The sequence below is a fragment of the Saccopteryx bilineata genome, chromosome 4 (genome assembly GCF_036850765.1).
Source record: "Saccopteryx bilineata isolate mSacBil1 chromosome 4, mSacBil1_pri_phased_curated, whole genome shotgun sequence".
In the NCBI taxonomy this organism is placed as follows: Eukaryota; Metazoa; Chordata; class Mammalia; order Chiroptera; family Emballonuridae; genus Saccopteryx; species Saccopteryx bilineata.
This window is the reverse complement of record NC_089493.1, coordinates 125956667-125979756: the sequence shown is the minus strand read 5'-3', so window position 1 is coordinate 125979756 and position 23090 is coordinate 125956667. Positions and strand designations below refer to the sequence as shown.

At 39.0% G+C, this 23090-nt stretch overlaps 1 protein-coding gene across 6 annotated transcripts in view; it reads left to right on the top strand.

Annotated features, from left to right (window-relative positions):
- UACA (uveal autoantigen with coiled-coil domains and ankyrin repeats) overlaps positions 1 to 23090 on the top strand; it is a 108171-nt gene that overhangs the window by 27146 nt on the left and 57935 nt on the right. The window contains exon 1 of one of the 6 annotated variants that reach the window (XM_066277945.1): positions 22926 to 22979. The exons of the other annotated variants lie outside the window; for them this stretch is intronic. Coding sequence (XP_066134042.1) covers positions 22941 to 22979 — 39 coding nt within the window. The 5' untranslated portion in view covers positions 22926 to 22940. Of the gene's footprint in view, positions 1 to 22925; positions 22980 to 23090 lie in introns of those variants that run through there. 6 annotated transcript variants of the gene reach the window in all.

Sequence of the window (23090 nt, the reverse complement as noted above, 5' to 3'; positions counted from 1 at the left end):
TGCCCCCCTTCTTTCTCTCTCTCTCTCTCCTCTCTCTTTTTCATACACACACAGACACACACTTTGTCTCTCAATCTTGAAAAAAAAATTTTTTTAATCTATTTATTATTCGATCAAATAAAGATCTGACTCTAAGAGTTGTATTTTTTTTTTGATATAAAAGAATAGAGGAAAAACCATTGGGGCCAAAATTTACTATATACTTGGGAATGCTTACTGTGTAAAGAATGAGTTTATATGGTTTGAGCTCACACTCTTCAAGGCAGCCGTAGGTGTGCTGTGGTTTACAACCATGCAGTATGCTTACTACATCCCAAAGCAGCCATGAAGCACCCCTTTTAGGGGGTTACACTGGGGAACAAAATTTTTGTTGCATCCACAAAAACACTTGTTCTTACCTAATTCAAGTGTGCTGATCTCAAATCTGACATTAGTTTTTCTCTGTAAGCTACAGTTTTTTTGCAGTTCAAGATTATAGGTTTTCATCTTATTGTAAAATTTTCAACATTTAGTTTAACATAATGAAGTAGAATGTCTTCTTGGGCATCATCTTTGTGAAAATATAATAATTTATATAACACAGTAAATATACTAATACACTAAAAGTTATGATTGCATCAGAATTTGTCTACAATTTCGAAATAGAACATATTAAAACACTTTAATCATAAAATTTGCGCAAAACTTATTTAAATTCTATTCAGGCAAAAATTTGCGTTTGTAGCTCTTGTGTTTGTGTACTTGTTGAGGACAATCTCGTTTGATGCTCCAGCAGTAGTCTGCTCAACACTAACAGCTCCAAGATTTTCAGGAAACTTATCAAGGTGAGACTGTTCAGGAAGTGAATCTTAACGCTCATGTTACATCCAGTGTTGCAGAAAGCCAGCAGCATCCTCTGAACCAGAAGTTCATAGTTTTCTGCTTGTTTGTTGCCACAGAAGTTCTTTGTAACTGCCACGAAAGACTGCCATGCTGCTTTCTCCTCCTTATTCATCTTCCTGGCAAATTCTTCGTCAGGTAGAAGGGTTTGAATTTGAGGTCCATCGAATACACTTGCTTTTATCTTCTCGGAAGACAAGGCAGGAAAAGCAGAAATAATATGTTGAAAGCATTCACTTTCTCTATTCAAAGCCTGAACAAACTGCTTCATTAAGCCAAGTTTGATGTGAAGTGGGGGAGAAATGATCTTGTCTGGATTAACTACAGGTTCATTCACAATATTTTGCATCCCTACTTCCAGAGCTTCACGTTTCAGCCATTCCTTCTGTGTCCAGTATTTCTCCTAAGCCCGGCTGTCCCACAAACACAGAAAGCAAGGATACTTCATGAAACCTCTCTGTTGTTCTAGCAGAAACTTTACCATTTTAAGATACACACGAATGATCCAGTTATGCTCCTCATACTTCAGAAAGTCGAGGACAATTTTTATGTCATTCTTACTAAGTCATTCAATTCGGGTTGGCTAAACTGCTGAGGGGTTAATGACTGCTTGGCATCAGAAGAAGACCCTTCAGATTCTACAATCATTTCCTCATGCATCTTATCCAAGTACACTTGATCATCATGTTCACTTTCTTCATCCTTAGAAGAAATAAAACCATTGATAACGGGAACCGGGAGTGTCTCAGAGTGTGGGATAGGTTGTATTGCTGAAGGAATATCAGGATATGCGATCATATTCCATTTTTTCTTGCTGGTGCCCTTTGTATGGATCAGACAGAAATAACAGTCACTGCTGTGGTCCTTAGGTTCACGCCAAACCATGAGAATACCAAAAGGCATTCCTTTGTGTTTTCCTTTTGTCCAGTCATGAACCATTTCCTCACAATTATGACACACAATATGAGGAGCCCAATTCTTGTCTTGATCACCAAGGGGAACTTGAAAATAGGCAATATATGCACATGTCACAAATGATGAAATATTGCACCTTTGACGTTGAAGTGTGTAACAGCCTCATATATAACAGAAGATGTCAGGACTATTCTTACATTTACGCCTACTTGAAGAAGCCATGATTCAATCTTAAAACAAAATAAGAGGGTGTTTTATCAGATAATAATTTTTTGCATTTAAAAACAACTACAATTATGTAAAAGTGATATTTGTAAAACATTAATTGCCTTGTGGTTATGTTCAATCCAAGATTCGTTGCCCTCCAATTTAAAAACCAATGCATGCCATTAACTGTAACAAAAAGAAATTAAATTTGCATAAAAACTAGAGCATGCACCAAAAAATGGATTTCAGATTTGGAATCAGCGATGCAGAAATATATAGAAACAGTTCTAAAACCTCACACAACAGAAAATGAAAAAAAAATTGTTCCCAGTGTTATCATTACCTCTACTAATTTATTTACCACAGATTTCCTGGAAAAGTACAACTCTGTTCTGTAGTATAAAACACTCAGTTTCAGACAAATTTTCAGTTGAATATTTGTTACAAAAACAAACTGCACACATTAAAAACTTTTTAAAAATTTAAATCAGAAATGTTAAAGGGACTGTCATTTGTCATATATTTTGGTTTCTATCCTCTTAAAGATTTTTTTTCTTTTTTTTTGAAGGGCAGAACTTTTTCAGTGAGTTCATATGTTCGAGGTTTTTCTGTGTATGAGTTTCTGTCGGACTTCATGAACACCAGCTTGCCTGAGAAACAATATGAAGCAAAATACTTGTAATATTGCTATATTTGACACTTCTTTAGCCGCCTTTCACTGAAGTAGTCATGCTTAGAAAGAATTTTTTAATGTCAGTATTTAACTTTAGTTTGTTCAGTCACTGAACAGGTGCTTATGTACCCCCTCCATGCACACAAGTGGCTTGGCTGGGAAGGCACCACGCGCTCCCTGATCTTGAGGACTGTGTGGACAGCCAAACGGGCCGACAGGGTGGCCATACTTGCACGTGTAGAGATGAGGCTGCAGCTTTATGTCCTAAGCGGTGTGGTGGAGAGGCGTGCCAGAATACAGCATAGGGAAGGCCCTACTTGGTCTGGGAAATCAGAAGTTTCCCTGAAAGTGTTGAGCTAAGATCTAAAAGACCGAGTTGTTAAGAAGTATAGAGGAAGGGATGCTGTTCCCAGACAGCCTGTGAGGGAACAGGGTACTTCTGAAAAACTTCTCTATAAAATGAGATTGCAGGGCGGGAGGGAGGCCATCCAACCTCAAGACTGCCCTTCAAAGGTCAATGGCGCCGCACTGTGAAGAATTTTAGAAGTCATATTAAAGATTTTGATCTTGAGAGCATTAGGAAGTTATTAAAAGAGTGTAAATACAGTAAGTTTATATTTTAAAAGTGAATCTATTTGAATTTGACAGCAATATAGTAGTAATTCCTTAGCAGTTACAGAGCTAAGGAACCACAGCTATCTAACCACAGCTCAGCATCTTAGTAGTGGTAATGCTTAACTGATGTTTATTTTGCTACTCTGTGTTAATATAGTATCTTGGAACATACCCAAGTACAAATATATAAACCCTGATATTATACACATGGGGTACTTGATGTTAGCTTTATTTCACAGATGAGGGAACTAATGCTCAGGAAGATTAAGTAATTTGACCCAAAGTCCTTAACAAATAAGTGATCAAGCTGGGAACTCAGTCCATTTTTTCCTGATGCCAGATCCTTACTACTAATAGGGATGCACTAAAAAATTGTCCACCTTACACTTTCTGGCCCATTTGTACATTCAGACAGGTTTTTAAGTATGTTTTTAGTGGTAGATTAGTGTTTCTCTGTGTTTGATTTTTCAACCAAATTGAATTTTAAAAAGCTTCTTTCTTAGTTGCCAGCAGAGGGAGCCAGAAAAATTATCTCAGTAAACTTTGGAATTCTGCACATTGGAACTATTCATTCATAAGTCATTCTCTTGAATTCATATTAAGCATAATCATTTAAATTAGTGGTAGTCAACCTGATCCCTACCACCCACTAGTGGGCATTCCAGCTTTCATGGTGGGCAGTAGCGGAGCAACCAAAGTATAAATAAAAAGATAGATTTAACTATAGTAAGTTTTATAAAGATTTATTCTGCCAAACTTAGTGAAAATCTGACATAGAGTACTTGGTAAGTAATTATTATTATATGCTTTAACTTGCTGTAACTCTGCTTTATAAATTTTATAAAGTGAAGTTACTTCCCTACTTTATAAATCACCATTACTGTGGAACCGGTGGGCGGTTAGAAAATTTTACTACTAACAGATACAAAAGCGGGCAGTAGGTATAAAAAGGTTCACTACCCCTGATTTAAATGAAATATCTATGCAGTGTGATATTTTGATACAGAGTCTATGTGTATCTAAGTATTGAAAATAAGTCTGGAAAGATGTATAACAAAATATTAAAGTTACCGTTACTACTTAATCATGGTTGTCTTGCTCTTTTCTTTTCTGAACATGTATTATTGTCTAATTTTCTACTATTAATATATATTATATATTAGTAATTCTTATTTGTAATGTACATGGAGCCATTAAATGGTTTATAAACTGTTTTAAATGTTTGTTCTTTTAGTCTAAAATGCATTATCCACCATTTAATGCATTCTTTATTTGCTTGGGAAATCTTTTTCATACTGACAAGGTAAATTGAGCTCACCACTTGTATGACTCTTTAAAATTCTCAATTCTATAGTTGAAATTTAAGGAAAGTTAGAAATAAAGAATATTTTAGATTGTATATTAAGGAGAACATTTTAGAGTAAAAAATTCATTATGAATAATATATTTAATAGGATTCAGACTTAGAACTGAGTTCATGGTATCAGGTTTTTCCTGCATCTATGTGTAGAATTGGTAAATAGTTTAAAAGTGTTATAATTTTTATAGAATGATTACTAAATGATCTGTACTTTTGTTGACAGCATGATATAGAAAAAATTGAAGTTAAGAATTAGTCTTGAATTTGAATTTTAGCTCTGGAACTTGGTAGCTATTTTATGTTGGCAAGTTACTGACCTGATTTTATGTGGAAAATAAAGATGGTAATAAAAGTCTTTTGGTAATAGTTGAGGACTATGTGAAGTGTGTGAAAATGGTTTATTATTAACAATAAATGTTAAACTATCAGGTTACAACCTTAGATTTATCTTTGCCTTAGCATCACCTAACAACAAACGTGAACTGATTAATTCTATAGAATCTTATTTACCCAAACCCATAGCTGCCTTGGAAACGTAGCCCCTTCACCAGCTGTGCTTATATACAATCTTAGGCATCTCATGCTATATTCAACAACCAAAATAATAGCAATGTACCACATAATTCCTCCCCTTTTTACCTTTTGTTTCACTTGATTTTTGTATTAATCAACTTTGCTGCAGAAATAAATAACCTCAGATCTTAGTGGTGTATAACAACATTACATTGAACATAGACTTTGGGCTGCCTTTGTGAGTGGCTCTATTCCATACATTTTTATCCTAAAGACGCAGACTTAATGAGCCACCTGTATCTGAACTTGCCCTTTGCATGGTAGTGAGGACTCAGAGGGCTAGTTGGGTCTTGTGGTACCTCCTAAAGGGTTTCTTGGTGCTTCATGATTCCCAAAGCATGTCACATTACTAGTCATGAAAGCACAGGTAGAAACACTGTTCCCACTGGAGATACAGGCAAGTTGTACCTCAGTGGGCAGGATGGATAAGTGCTTTCCAAGGATGGGAGTGGTAAATACGAATAATACTATAATCTACCACAATCTACCCTCTTGATCACAACCATTGACTTTTCTCCTTCTGCATATAAAATGTATTTATCCTTTCCTCAAGGAAAATGCCTCAAGAATTTCAATCACAGGCTTGGAGTATAGAACTTTGTTAGAATTTCCACTTTTTTTTTTTTTCCCTGAAGCTGGAAACAGGGAGAGACAGACAGACTCCCGCATGTGCCCGACCGGGATCCACCTGGCATGCCCACCAGGGGCGAAGCTCTGCCCACCAGGGGGCGATGCTCTGCCCCTCCGGGGCGTCGCTCTGCCACGACCAGAGCCACTCTAGTGCCTGGGGCAGAGGCCAAGGAGCCATCCCCAGCGCCCAGGCCATCCTTGCTCCAATGGAGCCTCAGCTGCAGGAGGGGAAGAGAGAGACAGAGAGGAAGGAGGGGGGGAGGGGTGGAGAGACAGATGGGCACCTCTCCTGTGTGCCCTGGTCAGGAATTGAACCCAGGACCTCTGCACACCAGGCTGACGCTCTACCACTGAGCCAACCGGCCAAGGCCTAGAATTTCCACATTTTTATGCATGTAGATTTTCTTGATCCAAAGACCTTACACCTTCCATCTTGACAACATACAGTAGTGGAGCAGGAACAGGAGATCCACAGTGTCATGCCTGGTAGGAAAAGGAAAGAATGGAGGCTCACAGCGAGCACTGGTCTCTGGCAGTCGTGAAAATGCTGCTGCATAAATGTCATCTAGGCTCCTTTCTTTTGCACTGGGGAGACGTTCCTGGACTAGGCGGTGGTTTGGCTCCTTGTGTAGCTCCCCAGGCTGTTGTTTTCTGCGCTTGGTGGTGCCCTCTGTGGGATGTTTCCTTTACTATATCCTGCTGTCCATAGTGGACTGGAGTGGTAGAGGGTATGCTCTTCCTGTTCAGGGAACAGGTGAGGGCGGAGCAGCTTTCGCAGCCTGCTTCTGTAGCTGTAGAAACCTGGGCCAGAGTGTTCTAGGAGAGTAACAGACCTTAGTGCTGCGGAGGGTGGCTTTTTGTCCTTTTATCTCTCTGATGTGAGTCAGAGCCATTTGCTAATACTTACATTTTCAGTTCGTTGGGGTGTGCATTTTTGTCCAGACTGCTTATGCAGTTATCTTGAGGTTAGTGGGTTTCTATGGACCACATCCTCGTCTTTTCCTGTGGGGAATGTCCCTCCATTTCGTTCTTCCGGAAAGGGTTTTCTGGTGAAAGGAACACACTCACTTCCTTTGTTCACTAGTCACTGAATACTTTTGTTCTCCAACTGTGGGAGTGTGGGGGGCTTTCCCACACCAAGCAAATCTCTGTCGGCACCAGCGGGGATGTCCTACAGTTTAACTCAGTCTTACACTGACTTCCAGGAGCTAGCTCAGAGCCCACTGGTTGCTCAGCCTCACACGGTTGCCCCTCCCACTCGAGATGCCAGTCACAAGCGCTGTCTTTCCACCGAGCTACCTAATATTTTTACACGTGACAGTTTTATTTACCACTGTGATGTGTGGTTTACCATTTTTCCAAAACCTAGTAACAGTTTACTTGCTGTCTGCCACCTGGGTTCAAAGCTCATATCACAGAAATTGTTTTATTTTTGGAGGCAGGAGTTGTTAAGGAAGTCCCCACTTATGTACCAGTTTATTACAGTGTGCAGCTTTGTTGTAGTAATTGCCTCCGAATTTCAGTTTCTTCTCAGAATAACAAAGTTTTATTTCCTACTAACTTTATGTGGTTGACTGTGGGTCTGCTCTGTAGACACAACCTGTGCCCCCCCCAAACCAAGGCTACAGGAACAGCTCTCATGTGCAGTGTACGACCTCTTGAAAAAGCCCTGAAGTAAGACTAGCCCAGATTCCGAGGGCTGCGCCAAGCCTTGCTCGGATGTGGTGTACATCACACCTCACATTTTGTTGACCAAAATATATCTCAAGGTGATCCCAACATTGGTAACATAGGGTGTTCAGTCTTTATGAGATATATACAAGTCTCATATTTACATAAGGAAATTAAACTCATATAATTTTGCAAGGAAGCAGGGGAATGAATAATATAAAATAATAATACAGTTCACTACTTAGTACTCACATAGTTTTGGATGATGCACAAAGATCAGAATATGTATATTTTTTTAATTTAAGGGCATATTACTTTAAATGTTATTAGATCCATATAGCTGCACCTATGAGAGTGGTTTTCTTTAAGGAAACCATATGGACCACTTCCTCCATATGTATTGGGCTGGAAAACCTAAAATGTGTAAAGCAAATTGTTGTTATAGTCACGAGGCAGAAGTGTTTCTTTGGGAAACTTCAATTTTTGCTGTCAAAGTCTTCAAGTGATTGGATGAGGCTTTATCAAGGGTGATCGAGGATTATCTCCTTTATTTAAAGTCATCTGATTTTAGATGTTAATCATATTTACAAAATACCTTCGTAGCAACATCTAAACTCCTGTTTGACTGAACAACTGGGCACCACAGCCAAGCCAAGTTGACATAAAATTTACCATCATCTCTAGATAGCGTTATTTTGCAGATAGACTGAATACAGAGGGAACTTTCTGATAGGTCTCTTAGTAAGGTGGCAAGTTAGCTTGATCACAGCTAATAAACTGGTGTTTTTTGGTTGAAGGTAATTGAGCACTTAAAACAAGGGTTGGCAAACTATGGCCCACTGCCTGCTTTTTATAAACAGAACTTTATTGCAACATAGCCTACTTATTCTTTATGTATTGTTTATGGCTGTTTTCAGTCTACAATGACAGAGTAGTTACAACAGAGTTGAATACTTAAAACAGAGACCACTTGACCTGTGAATCCTAAAATATTTACTATCTAACCCCTTAGAGAAAATGCTTACCACCTGACCAGGCGATGGCACAGTGGATCGAGCATCGGATTGATAAGCCAAGGACCCAGGTTCGAAACCCCAAGGTTGCCGGCTTGAGTGCAGGCTCACCAGCTTGAGCATGGGGTCGCTGGCTTGATCCCAAAGGTCTCTGGCTTAAAGCCCAAGCTCGCTTTCTTGAGCCCAAGCTTGCTGGCTTGAGCAAGGGGTTGCTTGCTCTGCTGTAGCCCCCCAGTTAAAGCACATATAAGAAAGCAATCAATGAACAACTAAAGAGCTGCAATGAAGAATTGATGCTTCTCATCTTTCTCCCGTCTTGTCTGTCTGTCCCTCTCTGTCCCTCTCTCTGTCTCTCTCTGTAAGAAAAAAAAGAAGAAGAAAAAATGCTGCCAACCCTTAACTCTTTGAGTAGTGAGTGTTTTTCATGCTCGCTGACCCTCGGGAGTTTTTTTTTTTTTTTCAAAAAATGAAATTAGTTACAGTTACAGTTTTAATTAACTTAAAATTATGTTTGTTTGATAACCAATTTATGGGAACAAGAAGAACATACATTTGCCTTTTTTAAATGTTGCCTTATGCAGTTTTAAAATAAACTAGGATGGTCAGAAGGCACAAGGATGTACATGAACATTCATACTACTCAAAGGGTTAAAGAATGTACAGAAAAGGCATTTGTGGCTCTTGCTCCGACATGGTCCTAGTTTAGTGTTTCCATTTAAATATGAGTGAATACTCATTAGACATTGCAGTAGCAAGGTGTTATTGTTTAAAGGCCTATATTTTATTAGAGTCATAAAAACTAATGATTTCTTAATTTTTTAAATTGTACAGCCATTCAGTTTTTCTTTTAGATCATATGGTAAGTTCAGTTTTTTATTTATTTTTTTATTTTATTAATTTTTCTTAAGTAAAAAGCAAGAGGCAGAAACAGACTCCCATCTGTGCCCGACCGGGATCTACCTGGCAAGCCCCCTGTGGGGTGATACTAGGCCCATCTGAGGCTATTGCTTGGCAACCAAGATAATTTGGAGGTCAAAGAACCATCCTCAGTGCCTGGAGCAAACTTGCTCTAATGGAGCCATGGTTGTGGGAGGAGAAGATAGAGATAGAGAGTGAGAGCGAAAGAAAGAGAAGGAAGAGGGGGTGGGATGGAGAAGCAGAGGGTGCTTTTCCTATGTATCCTGACTGGGAATTGAACCCAGGACATCCACATGCTGCGCCTATGCTCTACCACTGAGCAAACCAGCCAAGGCCTAGTTCAGTTTTTTGTGGATGAAATATATATGAATGTTATTAGTTTTTAAATGAATACTTGTGTATCTCTGGGAATGAAGAGGGAGTACTTTTTCTATAAAATTTTACCAGCTTCCAATTATTGCAGTTATATATTTCAACATATATATGTATTTTCCTTATACGGCAGTAAAAAGGTATATTTCTTTTTTAGATAATGAATAAAAATTTAAAACTATTATTTCTCCATTTGATTGCTCTTGTATAATATCTATAAAATTGAATTAGACTATAAAATATATTTGTTTTCAAACCAAAGAGTAAGTTGCAGCTTTAGTTAGTGGGGAGAGCCTAGGCTCTGGATTCAGACAGTCCTAGGTTTAAATTTAGTGACTTAAAACAACAGCTATTGATATTTTATTTTCTGCTAGCTTCATGGGTCAGCAGTTTGGTCTGGGCTCTGCTGTTGGCTGTGCTTCTGGTCTTGTTTGAGTTACTCACATGAGTTCTCTCATCTGGTAGATGCTCTAGGATTGGAGGGTCTAAGACGGCCATGCTGTAGTATCTGGCACTTCATGCTAGCTGGCCTGGCCTGGTGTCTGGGCTCTTTCTCTCTAGGTTTCTGCTGCTTTAGGATGCTAGCTTGTTCACACTGCAAGTGGCAGCCTAAGAGGATACTGGGACATATCCTCAGAAGTCCTGAAAGGTCACTTCTGCTGCATTTTATATGTGGAAAGAGGTTACATGGCCAACCCAGATTTAAGGGATGAGGAAATAAATCCCAGCTCTTGGTAGCAAGCATGGCAAAGTCACCTTGCAAAGTGATGGACTTACTGGAGTGAAAAGAATCAATGGGCAACTGTAAATTGCTTAATATCTTTCTGGCCCATTTGGAAAGTAGAAATAACAGTATGGCTTGAAGAGTTCTTCTTGAAGTTTAACAATTTAAATAGATGGAACAACAGATCAATGTCTGTCTCTCTCACTCTCTCTCTCACCCCCCATCCTCTCTCTCTAAAATAAAAAAAATTATGTATAAAAAGTACTTAGAAGTATTTCTTAATTCTGAAATTGAATCCCTATTTTATTTTATTTTATTTTATTTTATTATTTTTTTGTATTTTTCTGAAGCTGGAAACGGGGAGAGACAGACTCCCGCATGTGCCCGACCGGGATCCACCCGACACGCCCACCAGGGGGCGATGCTCTGCCCCTCTGGGGCATCGCTCTGTTGCCACCAGAGCCACTCTAGCGCCTGGGGCAAAGGCCAAGGAGCCATCCCCAGCGCCCGGGGCCATCTTTGCTCCAATGGAGCCTTGGCTGCGGGAGGGGAAGAGAGAGACAGAGAGGAAGGAGAGGGAGAGGGGTGGAGAAGCAGATGGGTGCTTCTCCTGTGTGCCCTGGCCGGGAGTCGAACCTGGGACCTCTGCACGCCAGGCCGATGCTCTACCACTGAGCCAACCGGCCAGGGCCTATTTTATTTTTTATTGTATTGTATTGTATTTGAGTGAGAGAAGGGAAGATAGTGACACAGACTCCCTTATGTCCCCTGGCTGGGATCTACCCTGCAACCCCTATCTGGGTTTGATGCTTGAATCAACTGAGCTATCCTCAGTGCATGGATCAACCAAGCTATATCCTCAGTGCCCAGACTGACGCTCGAACCAATTGAGGCATGTCTGTGAGAGGGGAAGAGAGAGAAGGGAGAGAGGGAGGAGGAGAGAAGCAAATGGTCGCTTCTCCTATGTGCTCTGACTGGGAATCGAACCCAGGTCGTCCATACGCTGGGCCGACGCACTATCCACTGAGCAACTTGCTAGGGCCTGAATCCTTATTTTAATTGCTGTTTTTTATTATAGACTTAAATGTCACGAGAGTATGAATTCTTTCTTGGTATTAATTTGGCCAAGTAGTTTTAATTTGGGAGACTCACTGGAAGGAAATCCTCTGTGAAATAGCTGTGTAGGAAGAGTTATGCATTTGTATAGATCCAGTCTTCATTTAATAAATAAAGAAAACAATTAACTGCTAATGTCTTTACAGAAACATACATTTTCCTATAATCCTCTGTGTATATGTGTGTGTGTGTGTGTAAAACTACTGGCTTGTAGATTTATTATCAGCTTAACTCCTGAAGAGTCTTTTGAGTTATAGCAAACATTTTTGTTTCACGGATGTTTCTTTGCAAAGCCAAGAAAAAATAGAAAGGCACAGAAACAAAAATATCTCACTTTTTATTGTGGTCGGATCCCATCAGAGGCTCTTTCAATAGTGTCTCTGCTGCTTTGTCAGGGACATAGAATGCTTCCTAAATCTGTTCAGCTTTGAGAGCTACAAATATATAGCAGACATTGGCAAAAATGTTAATGCTCACGACCATTGTGAGCGTGTAGGCGGGATAGGAAGCGTAATAGACCTCCTTCATCTTTTACCTTTGTATTTAAAAAATTTCACTCATGACATTTAGGCATTTTAAGAACTCTAATTTGAATACCTTTTTCTATAGAATTTTCTAAGGACAAAGCTTATATTTTTATATTTTTCCCTGAGTTACCAATTGCTTAACATTTTAAAAGGAATATAAAAGAAAATCTTACTTATCCAGCCTAAGAGCTCTATACTTGTATTTAAGATCCTTGTAGATATTTATTTTAGAATTGAATGTTTCCAGTGAGGAAGGGTGAAATAATTAATATTACAGAACAAATGACACTTATTAAAATGGGAAAGACAGTTCTTTGTCTATATTTTGAATTAACTCTCTTGGTTGTCTAGACCAGTGGTCTGCAAACCACGGCTGGTGAGCCACATGCGGCTCAATCAGATTGAGGATGTTTTTAGCAAAGGCCAGTTTAGGAGTACCCTAATTAAATTAATAACAATGTACCTACCTATATAGTTTAAGTTTTAAAAATTTGGCTCTCAAAAGAAATTTCAATCGTGCTATTGATATTTGGCTCTGTTGACTAATGAGTTTGCCGACCACTGGTCTAGACAGTCCTAATAAAGGGACAAATACCTGCACTAGGGAGGGCTAGGCAGTCTGCTATTTATACAATGGACCAGAATAGAAGCAGATGAGTTAGTTAGAAAGTTGTATTGAAACAGGGCTTTCTGAGTCTTTCCTACTCTAGTTCTTTCAAGACTCTTTTTAGATTGCAGAACCGCCTTCAGTCCTAAAGATGTTAGAGTTATTGCTTAAATCACCATCATCATCATTTTTTTGTCCTTGATGTTTATATAGAGAAATACAATATAGCAAGATGAAGCCTGTTATTGTCTTGGTGGGAAACATGATTGATACGATATAATTTTCCCTTTCCTCCATTTGTTCCATCGAGTTTCAACTCCATACTTTGAGATCAGACAGTGGAGGGTTCAAGAGAATGAGAGGAGTGGGGGGGACTTAAGTGAGAATAGGGGAAAACAAAGGGGAGGGTTGGGGTTGGCAAGCAAGAAGCTGGGGTACGGCTTCTATTTTCCTAGGTTATTTGAACACTTTTCTTTATCTATTGTGTAAATTCACACTCCCCATTATATAAGAGGAATGAATAAGTAAACTTTGGACTAAATAGAATGGGGAAACTATTCTAATTATCATCAAGCCAATGAACTATTGAACACTTCCTAATTGTGCAGCCTAATCTTGAAGGAATGTTTCTGCCCAGTGAGCTTTGCTCCCTGCACCGTGCTCAGCATTCAGTTGTGGTCCAGCTTGCCTTGATTTAGTCAGGGGAACGCTGGTAATTGTAGGGTCCTATGGAACCCTTTTGCACTTTTGTTTCAATTAGATGCTATGGGATTTGCCTAAACATATGTGTTGTTTAGTTTTTATTTAGGATTTTTCCCCCTGGGAAAATGCTTTATTTAGTTGATTTTCTTGAAGAGCCTTATCTTGAGGATGTGGTCCTGAAATTGGTTTTTGGTGTGCTGTTTTTCTTTCATGGAGAATTTTTCAGTGTACTATACTTCACTGCAGTGTTCGTTCAGGCTTCTATGTCTGAGGAGGGTTCTGGAGGTAGTGATGTCTATTATGTTAAGGTAACTGAGTTATACTATAAACATTTCAAGAAAGTTAAGGTTCAGCAGTTATTGTTCATTACACATTTTTAGAAGTTAAAACAAAGAACAGTATGTTGGGATGAATAATTTTTTTAGACATGATTCTAAAGTGGCCAAAAGAACCTTATGAGAAAGAGCTGCCTGTGTTTCTGAAAAAGTCCCCTTGGAAAAGCTTTTATGGGAAAACTGTCCCCGCCGCCGTGTCAGTGCCAGCCCTCCACGCCCACCTCCCCTGTGGCCTGCTTACTCCTTACATGTCACTGTCTCTTTCAGAGTCGCCAGCCTTCCTCACTAGCTGTGCCCTCTGCAGTGTGAGTTATACCGGCTGACTCTCTTTTTATTCAAATAACGTCATCAGTGTCACCTTCTCAGAACTCTCCAGGTCACCTGACCTCACAGTTTACCCCCAGCATTCCCGTCACATCTCCTTCCCTGTCCTCACCTGGTGGTTTCTGGTTTCCCTTGGTTGTTTGCCTGTCTCTTTTCCATTAGAACATCGCATTCCATTAGCAGAGAGACCTTGGTATGATTACGGCTTTGGTGATGGCTATGGTTTCCCTGGTGTGTATTTTATCCCCAAACTCATTAAATAAGTTCAGCCTTGTACATGGCAAACATATTTCAATAAAGTGGTTAAAAAAAGTGGCCGTGGCTGTTATTTATTGCTGTATCCCTAGTGCCATACATCCCGTGTGGTGAGTGCTTCATAAAGGTTTGCATATGCAAACATGGAAGGTATCATCCTTTTTTTTTTTTTTTGCTGTAAAGACATCTAAATTTATGACGTTGAAACTTCTAAAAGATGCTCTCCTTTTTATATCAAAGATTTATTTTCTTCAGATGATTAGAAAAATAGCTTAATTAGTGGAAAGCACTGGACTAGAAATCATAGAATAGGATCCTCCAGTCATTCTGCAGTTAGCTGTGGTTGCCTCAGGGTGGGCAGACCCTGCAGTCCCCTAGCGCCCCAGGTTCTGCACAGGTGGCATAAGGAGCCGTGCTGACACTTCATGTGATGAGGCTGAGGGGGTCGTGGGGCAACACTGTTTGGGGGCTGTAGACTCTGTTAGGGAATTTTGTCTTTACAAGAAAAAACTACTGGAGGCTTTTAAGTGAGGTGGAGCAGGTGATATGGAAGGGACTGATAATGATCGTGATGTGATTAGGTTTTCATTTTGGGAAAATCACCCTGTCTGCCATATGGAGCACACGGAAAGAGGCTGGAATGAAGATGGTCAGACCCTCTAGTAGGTGAATGCAGTCGTCCCAGTGAGGCATGGTGCTGACTTCACTTAGTCATGTTGGTGGGTGTGGAGCTTAACAGGTGGGTGTGAATAATAACGGAGGAGGTGAAATCACCAGGTCTTAGTGATAGAGAGGACCAAGAGGAAGGAAGACTGATTTCTAGATGTCTGTCTTGTACCACTTGATGGATCATGGTATTACTTACTGTGCTGGTGAACTTGGGAAAGGCTCATATTTCAGGAGGAAGAACATGTTTTTGGTTTGGAACATGGAGATAGTTTTAGGACACTAAAGGAGAATTGTCAAGAAGGTAATTGAATATTTTGGCCTGGCACATAGGGAAGACTATATTGCAGAAGTTTGTGAGTCATTTCTGTATGGATTTTAACTGACATGTCATGAATATGAAGTGTTTTGTAGACTATAAAGGGCTTCAACTTGTGTTTGTAGTTTCATAATTTTTGGTGCTATTCAAACCAGGTGAGTTTTCTACTCATCTTTTAGTGGGTGCTTTAGTCATTTTTTTTTCTATTAAACATTTATGAATTTTTTCTCTTTTGAATTACTTCTGTACCTTACATGTAATTATCATGGCATTATTGCAGTATGTTATGACTATGTGCATGTTTCTATATGTCTCTTTTTTTTTTTTTGTATTTTTTCTGAAGCTGGAAACGGGGAGAGACAGTCAGACAGACTCCCGCATGCGCCCGACCGGGATCCACCCGGCACGCCCACCAGGGGCGATGCTCTGCCCACCAGGGGGTGATGTTCTGCCCCTCCAGGGCGTTGCTCTGCCGCGACCAGAGCCACTCTAGCGCCTGGGGCAGAGGCCAAGGAGCCATCCCCAGCGCCCAGGCCATCCCTGCTCCAATGGAGCCTCGGCTGCGGGAGGGGAAGAGAGAGGCAGAGAGGAAGGAGGGGGGATGGAGAAGCAAATGGGCGCTTCTCCTATGTGCCCTGGCCAGGAATCGAACCCAGGTCCCCCGCACGCCAGGCCGACGCTCTACCGCTGAGCCAACGGGCCAGGGCTCTATATGTCTTTTTATACTGTGAGGTCAGTTGAAGAAAGTGAACTGCCTGAGGCCAGGTCTCCTGTCTGCTTTGTTTCCTATGATATATCTAGCACCCAGTATTTGGCTTGGCACATATCAAACAATCAGACGTATCTGAATGTTGAGTGAAACGTATTTGAATGTTGAGTGAAGTATTTCTATTGCTTTGCACATCGTTGCTCAGTAACTTATTATTGACCAATTAAATTTTCCAAATGCCTGGCAGTTATTTATTAGTAACTTTATGAACATATAAAAGACGAAACTCTCTTGTTGCTTCTCTTTATCTATTAATATGTTTTTCTATCTTGGGGTTCATTCATGGACTCCTTATTTGTAGAGAGATCAATGAACCCCCTGAACATTAGTGTAAATTTGTCAGAATATGTACTCATGTATCATTTTTAAAAGAAGATCCACTGCTTCCATCAGATTCTTTTTTTTTTTTTTTTTTGTGAGAGGAACGGAGACAGAGAGACAGATTCCTGCTTGTGCCTGGACCAGGATTCACCAGGCATGCCCACCAGGGGGTGATGTTCTGCCTATCTGGGGTTCTTGCTCCATTACAACTGTAGCCATTTTTTAGTGCCTGAGGAAAAGGCCATGGAGCCATCCTCAGTGTCAGGGGCCAACTTGCTCCAATCGAGCCATGGCTGCAGGAGGGGAGAGAAGGAGAGAGAGGGAGAGAGAAAGAGAAAGAGAGAGAAAAGGAGAGAGAGGCGCACGAGAGGGAGAGGGGTGGGGAAGCAGATAGTCACTTCTCCAGTGTGCTCTGACCAGGAATTGAACCCAGGTCTTCCACATGCCAGGCTGACACTCTACCATTGAGCCAACTGGCCAACTGGCCAGGGCGCTTTCATCAAATTCTTTTTCTTTTCTTTTTTTTTTTTTACAGAGACAGAGGGACAGACAGACAGGAAGGAGAGAGATGAGAAGCATCAATCATTAGTTTTGTGTTGCAACACCTTAGTTGTTCATTGATTACTTTCTCATATGTGCCTTAACCGTGGGCCTTCAGCAGACTAAGTAACCCCTTGCTCAAGCCAGCGACCTTGGGTCCAAGATGGTGAGCTTTGCTCAAACTAGATGAGCCTGCGCTCAAGCTGGTAACCTTGGGGTCTCGAACCTGGGTCCTCCACATCCCAGTCTGACGCTCTATCCACTGTGCCATCACCTGGTCAGGCTCATCAAATTCTTGATGCAGACCATGACATCAACATTAAGATTCATGAATTAGATACTTTTATTCAGCATGACTCCTTGGTTTTAAGCAGTTTCATGGAAGTTTTTTTGCTTGTTTTGTTTTGTTTTTGATAATATATCAGAAGTTGCCTTCAGGCTAAAGCTGGTCATCAAATCATTTTAGTTGTTCTGTTGAGTCCACCCCTTAAATATAAGTATTTTAAATGGATTTGCAGGTATTTTAAAGTTTCCTTGTTTATTTACATCTATACATTTCTTCTCAGGAGACTTTCTATTATAAGTATTGTATAAATGAAGCAACTGATGGATTCATTTAGGTTTAAAAAGTCTTGATTAGACCTTTTAACAGAAAAGAGATTAGAGGTTAATCTGCAAAATTTTTTAATACTGGTATTCTCTGCATGATGGAATTATAGGTCATCTCTATTTTTATATATAAACTTAAATGTATTACAGATTTTCTCCACTGAACATACATTTCTTTAAATTTTTAAAAAATTTTATTATTTCTGAAAAAGTTTTGAATTTGCAATTTATATTGATATGAGGTATCACTATTAAAATTTTAAAGTGATTTCTTTTATGTCAATTTAGAGTTTAAGGAAGTTAACATCCTCTTGGGTCAACCTCGTGAAGTAGCTTCTTTGTGTTAGAATGCTGCATTTATTCTCCAGAAACAGCTGGATTTCAACTCTACCATTAGTGCTTAGGCATGCTGCATTCTGACTGTGATGGATATCTCCTTTTCAAACCAAGGCAGTGCCCTCGTTAGAAATGTATTCATTATAATAGATGGTATACGTTAATGCTCCTTAAAACTCTTACTGCTTCTTTTTAGAATGCTTTCATTTGATATCATGGGACTTACCTTGTAAGTATATGACTGTGGACTCACCAAGACATGTTGAAATGTCAGTAGCTTCATTTCAACCCAGAGAGAACTGAGCCATCTTGTGCTGTATTTCCTGTCTTATTAATGGGTCTGCAAGGGCCTGGGTGGGAAGCATGAAATATAGTTCAAAAGTTTATACATCAACCAGATATATTGGACCATGTATCAAAAGTGCATGAAATACACAACAGATGAGAGAATACTTTAGTATAATGATCCCTGATAGACCTATAACTCAGCTTTAACAGTTATTAACCTATGGCTAACCTTAGGTTATCTATATCCTGACCCACTTGATTATGTTAAAAAATCGTTAATTCATATTAATTATGCTGACACTGAGAGATTGCATTTCTTTTATTTTTTATTTTCATTTGTGGTAAAAACATACAATTTATCATTTTAAGTATTTTAAGTGTGCAGTTGAGTAGTGTTAACTATGTTGACATTGTTGTGTAATTAATTAATCACCAGATTTTTTCCATCTTGCAAAACTGAAATACAACATTTATTAAACAACAACTCCACATTTCCCACATTTCTCTAGCCCCAGGTAACCATCCTTCCACTTTTCGTTTCTATAAATTTGACTAATAGATACATCAGATGAGTGGAATCATACAGTATTTTTCTTTTTGGAACTGGTTTGTTTTACTGTCCTCAAAACTCATTCATGTTGTAGCATGTGACAGAATTTCCTTCCTTGTTAATGTTTCAGTGATAGTCCACTGCATGTCTATACCACAGTTTGTTTATCCATTCACCCATCACTGGACGTTTGTGTTGCTTCCAGTTCCTGGTTATTGTGAATGCATTGCTATGAACCTGAGTTTGCTTTCAGTTCTCTCAGGTATATACCCCAAAGAGGGACTGCTGGGTCATATGGTAATTCTATTTTTAATTTTTTTGAGGAACTGCCATTCTGTGTTTCGTAGTGGTTGCATTTTTCATTCCCATCAATAGTGCACAGGGTTCTAATTTCTCCACATCCTTGTTAATACTTATACATATAAAAAGATGCTTAACATTCTTAATCATTAGAAAAATGCAAATCAAAATCATGATGAGTTATAACTTCATACTCATTAGGATAGCTACTATCAAATAAACAGAAAATAGTATATTCTTCATATTTAGCACCTTTCAGACATGATATGCAAATATTTTCTCCCATTCCATTGGTCGCCTTTCACTGTGTTAATTATATCTTCTGATGTACAGAAAGTTTTACGTTTTATGTTCCATTTGTTGATTTTTGCTTTTGTTGCCTGTAATTTGGTGTCATATTTAAGGAATCATTGTCAAACCCAATGTCGTGAAGCTTTTCCCTGTATTTTCTTTTAGTTTTATAGATGGATCTTAAATTTAGGTCTTTAATAAGTTTGCATTATTGCTGTATATGTATAAGATGACTTGACTCTTTTGCATGTTTCTCTAGCACCATACATTGAAGAGACTGTCCTTCCTCATTAAGTGGCCTTACCATTTCTGTTGAAGATCGTTTGACCATGTATATTAGGATTTAATCTGTGAGCTCTCTGTTCTTTTTCATTGATCTATGTGTCTTTTTGCCAGTGCCACACTGTTTAAATTACTGTGTCTTTGTAATATGTTTTAACATTAGGACTTGTGAGACATCCAACTTTTTTCTCCAAAATTATTTGGCTATTTGGGTTTGCTTGAGATTCAATATGAATTTTAGGATAGGTTTTTCTATTTCTGAAAAAAAAAAATGAAATTTTGATATCATCTTGTATCTGTTGATCACTTTGTGTAATATTGACGTATTAACAACATTAAATCTTCCAATCCATGAACACAGATATTTTTCCATTTATTTGTAACTTCTCTAATTTCTTTCAACAATATTTTGTGATTTCAGTGTACAAGTCTTTCACTTCTTGGTAGTTTTATCCTGATTATTGTATTTTTTGGATGCTACTGTAAGCGAAATTGCTTTCTTGATTTGGTTTTTGAATTGTTCATTGTAAGCATATGGAAACACAATTTTAATATGTTGATTTTGTATCCAACAACTTTGCTGAACTTATTAATTCTAACAGTTTTGCTTTCTTGTGGAGTTTTTAGGGTTTCCTATGTACATATAAGGTCAGATTATCTGCAAACAGATAGTTTTACTTGCTTTTCAGTTTGGATGCCTTTCCTTTTCCTGCCTAATTGCTCAGGTTAGCTTCCAGTACTGTGTTGAATGAAAGTAGAGGGAAGGGGCATCCTTTTCTTTTTTCTGACTTTAGAGAAAAGATGTTCAGTCTTTCACTATTAAATATTATTTTATCTGTGTGCTTTTCATATACAGCCTTTGTTATACTGAGATAGTTTTATTTCTTGTTTGTGGAGTGTTGTTTTAGTCATGGGAGATGTTGAATCTTGTCTGATGCTTTTTCTGTGTCCATTGAGATGATCATGTGATTTTTGTCCTTAATTCTGTTAATATGATGTATTATGTTGCGATTTTCATGTTGTAAATCCAGTTTGGTCTCGTGGTGTATAAATAATACTTTTAATGTGCTTTTGAATTCATTATTTTAATGCAGCTATCAGACATGGACAGTAAACTAACAGGTAAACACTTGGTATAATTGCAGATACTGATAAGCATTATGAAGAAAAGCAAACCAGGGCAGGAAGATAGAAAGTATAAAGAGTAGAGGGGGCTGAGGCTGCTTAGATATAGAGGTTTGAGAAGCCTTCTAAGGAAGTGATTGATGTTTGAGGAGCACCTGAATGAAGCTGAGGGAAGAATTTGACAGGCACAGGGGTCATTAAAGGTGGGATTTACCTGGAGTTCTTAGGAAATAGCTGGGAAGGAGGGTGTATGAGTAGGAACAGGAGATTACTCACAGGGGTTGGGGAGGCTCAGGACATCTGGAGTCTAGGACAGCACATCAACACTGTCTCCTGAGCCTTACTTAGCACGAACAGCTCCTTACATGGCTTTGAATTCCTGTTACAGGGTTCCCATTTTCTTTTTATTTCCTTTGCCTTTGCTGTCCTATTTCTAGAAAGAATGTGCTTGCTTTGTTAACCGAAGGACAGAGCCTGAGTTCTATTCCAGATTTCCTTTGAAGAGGGGTGAAATACTGCGGGGTGGAGTCTCTGGGTTCAGCCAAGAATTCATTGTGATGTCTAATGTGATTTGAGAAAAAACAAATCATTGTTTCAGAAATAATACATTATGGTGTGTGACCTTATATAGTTTATAACTAGACTATGGGTCTAATCTTTTTTTTTTAAATAGTAGGAAATGGATTTCTTGACGATGTTTGTAACAAGTATTAACTGTCAGCATGATCTCTAGTATATAGCTGTTACCCCTTCATATAAACACTTGCGTTGGAATGTTTTGCATTTTTATAAAACACTTTCCAAATCTGTCTTTTTGGAGGAAGTAGATATTATTTTCATGCTGTTGCAGTAACTAGAAGGTACAAAACACTCTCTGGTCCTTGATAGTGTAAGAAATGTTGGTGCACGTATGCTAAACGTTATCGAGACTGTGGAGATATTATGTGCTTTGTCCCCAAATGGAATTTTATTTACTATCAAACTCTGTGTTTAATATTCATTTGCCTCCTTTGTATTTAATTAGTTTGTTTCTTAATCCCTGAATCCTGATAATTTAATTTTCCACTGATAAAATATTTACTTGTCATATCAGGCAGGGCGCTAAACTTGGAAATTAAGAGTACCAAGTTAAATTTAAAATTTGTTGAAAAGTATTCATCATAATGCAGTCTATTTAATGTCTTGGCAGTGCCTCTGGCTCTTCTCATTTGACGCGTGAGGAGACAGACTGGCAGCAGTCAGAAACTGAAACCTGATTGTGTGCAGAAGGCGCTTGATGGGGCAGGAAGGAAAATGGGGAGAATTTGAAAGTGTTACTGTGTGTGCATGTTTCCTTAAATTAAAGTGTGACACATCTGCTTTAAATAGAATTTTTAATTCTGTTTATCAAGGCTATTATAAGTTCACAAAGCTGGTCCTAAGACTGAAGCTGGTTTTAGATATTATTTTGTGGAATAACCAAGTTTGACTCTTAACAATATTGCTATAATGTCATGCAAGTTGTTTTGATATTATAAGGATGTTTTACAGTATGGTTGAGTCATTGGTCCCCCCATAGACCTGCAACTTATTTCTCAGAGGAGAAGCATTTACAGTATATTCTTAGCTGCTGCGTTCTGTCACTCAGCTGTGAAGTCCTATGGAATCTAAAATAGAACCTGGCCAATGGGAGACAGTCTCCACACTGTTCACGGAGGACTGGGACGTGGACAGTTTTGTCATGCACTGCAGCGTCCGTGTTGCAGTGTTGAGGCAGCAGGATGCAGAGTGCACTTCAAATTTTCCACCGGAGTGCCTGAAAGGGACAGTTTTGAAATACAGCTTCCAAAAAAGAAATAGGTGGAGTTACAGTACCTGACTCGGGGCTGCTCTGACTCATTCTGCACGGCAAGGAAGATCGTTTTCAAGCGTTATGAAGGCGGAGAAGGATCCCGAAGATGAAGAAAATATTGTTAGATATCCAAGCTAAGTGTAGTACAGCATGAGGATTGTAGAGCAGGAGGAGTTGTAAAGAGAGGAACGAATCTCTGGTCAGGAGTTTGTCTGCGGGCTTGCTTTGTGAGCTACAGAGATTTGTAACTTAATGCAAAGTAGTTTGCTGTTAGCAACAAGAAACTAAATCCTGTCTATGATGAACTGTTGGTTTTCTTGTGCTCCTAAGAACAAAGTAGGTATCCCTGTCGTCCAGTGTAACAAAAGATTCTCTGTGAGGCTTTCTGAACTGTATTCATTTAAAATGTACTCCTGTTTTATTAATTTTGTTGTCTTTGTCTTATTA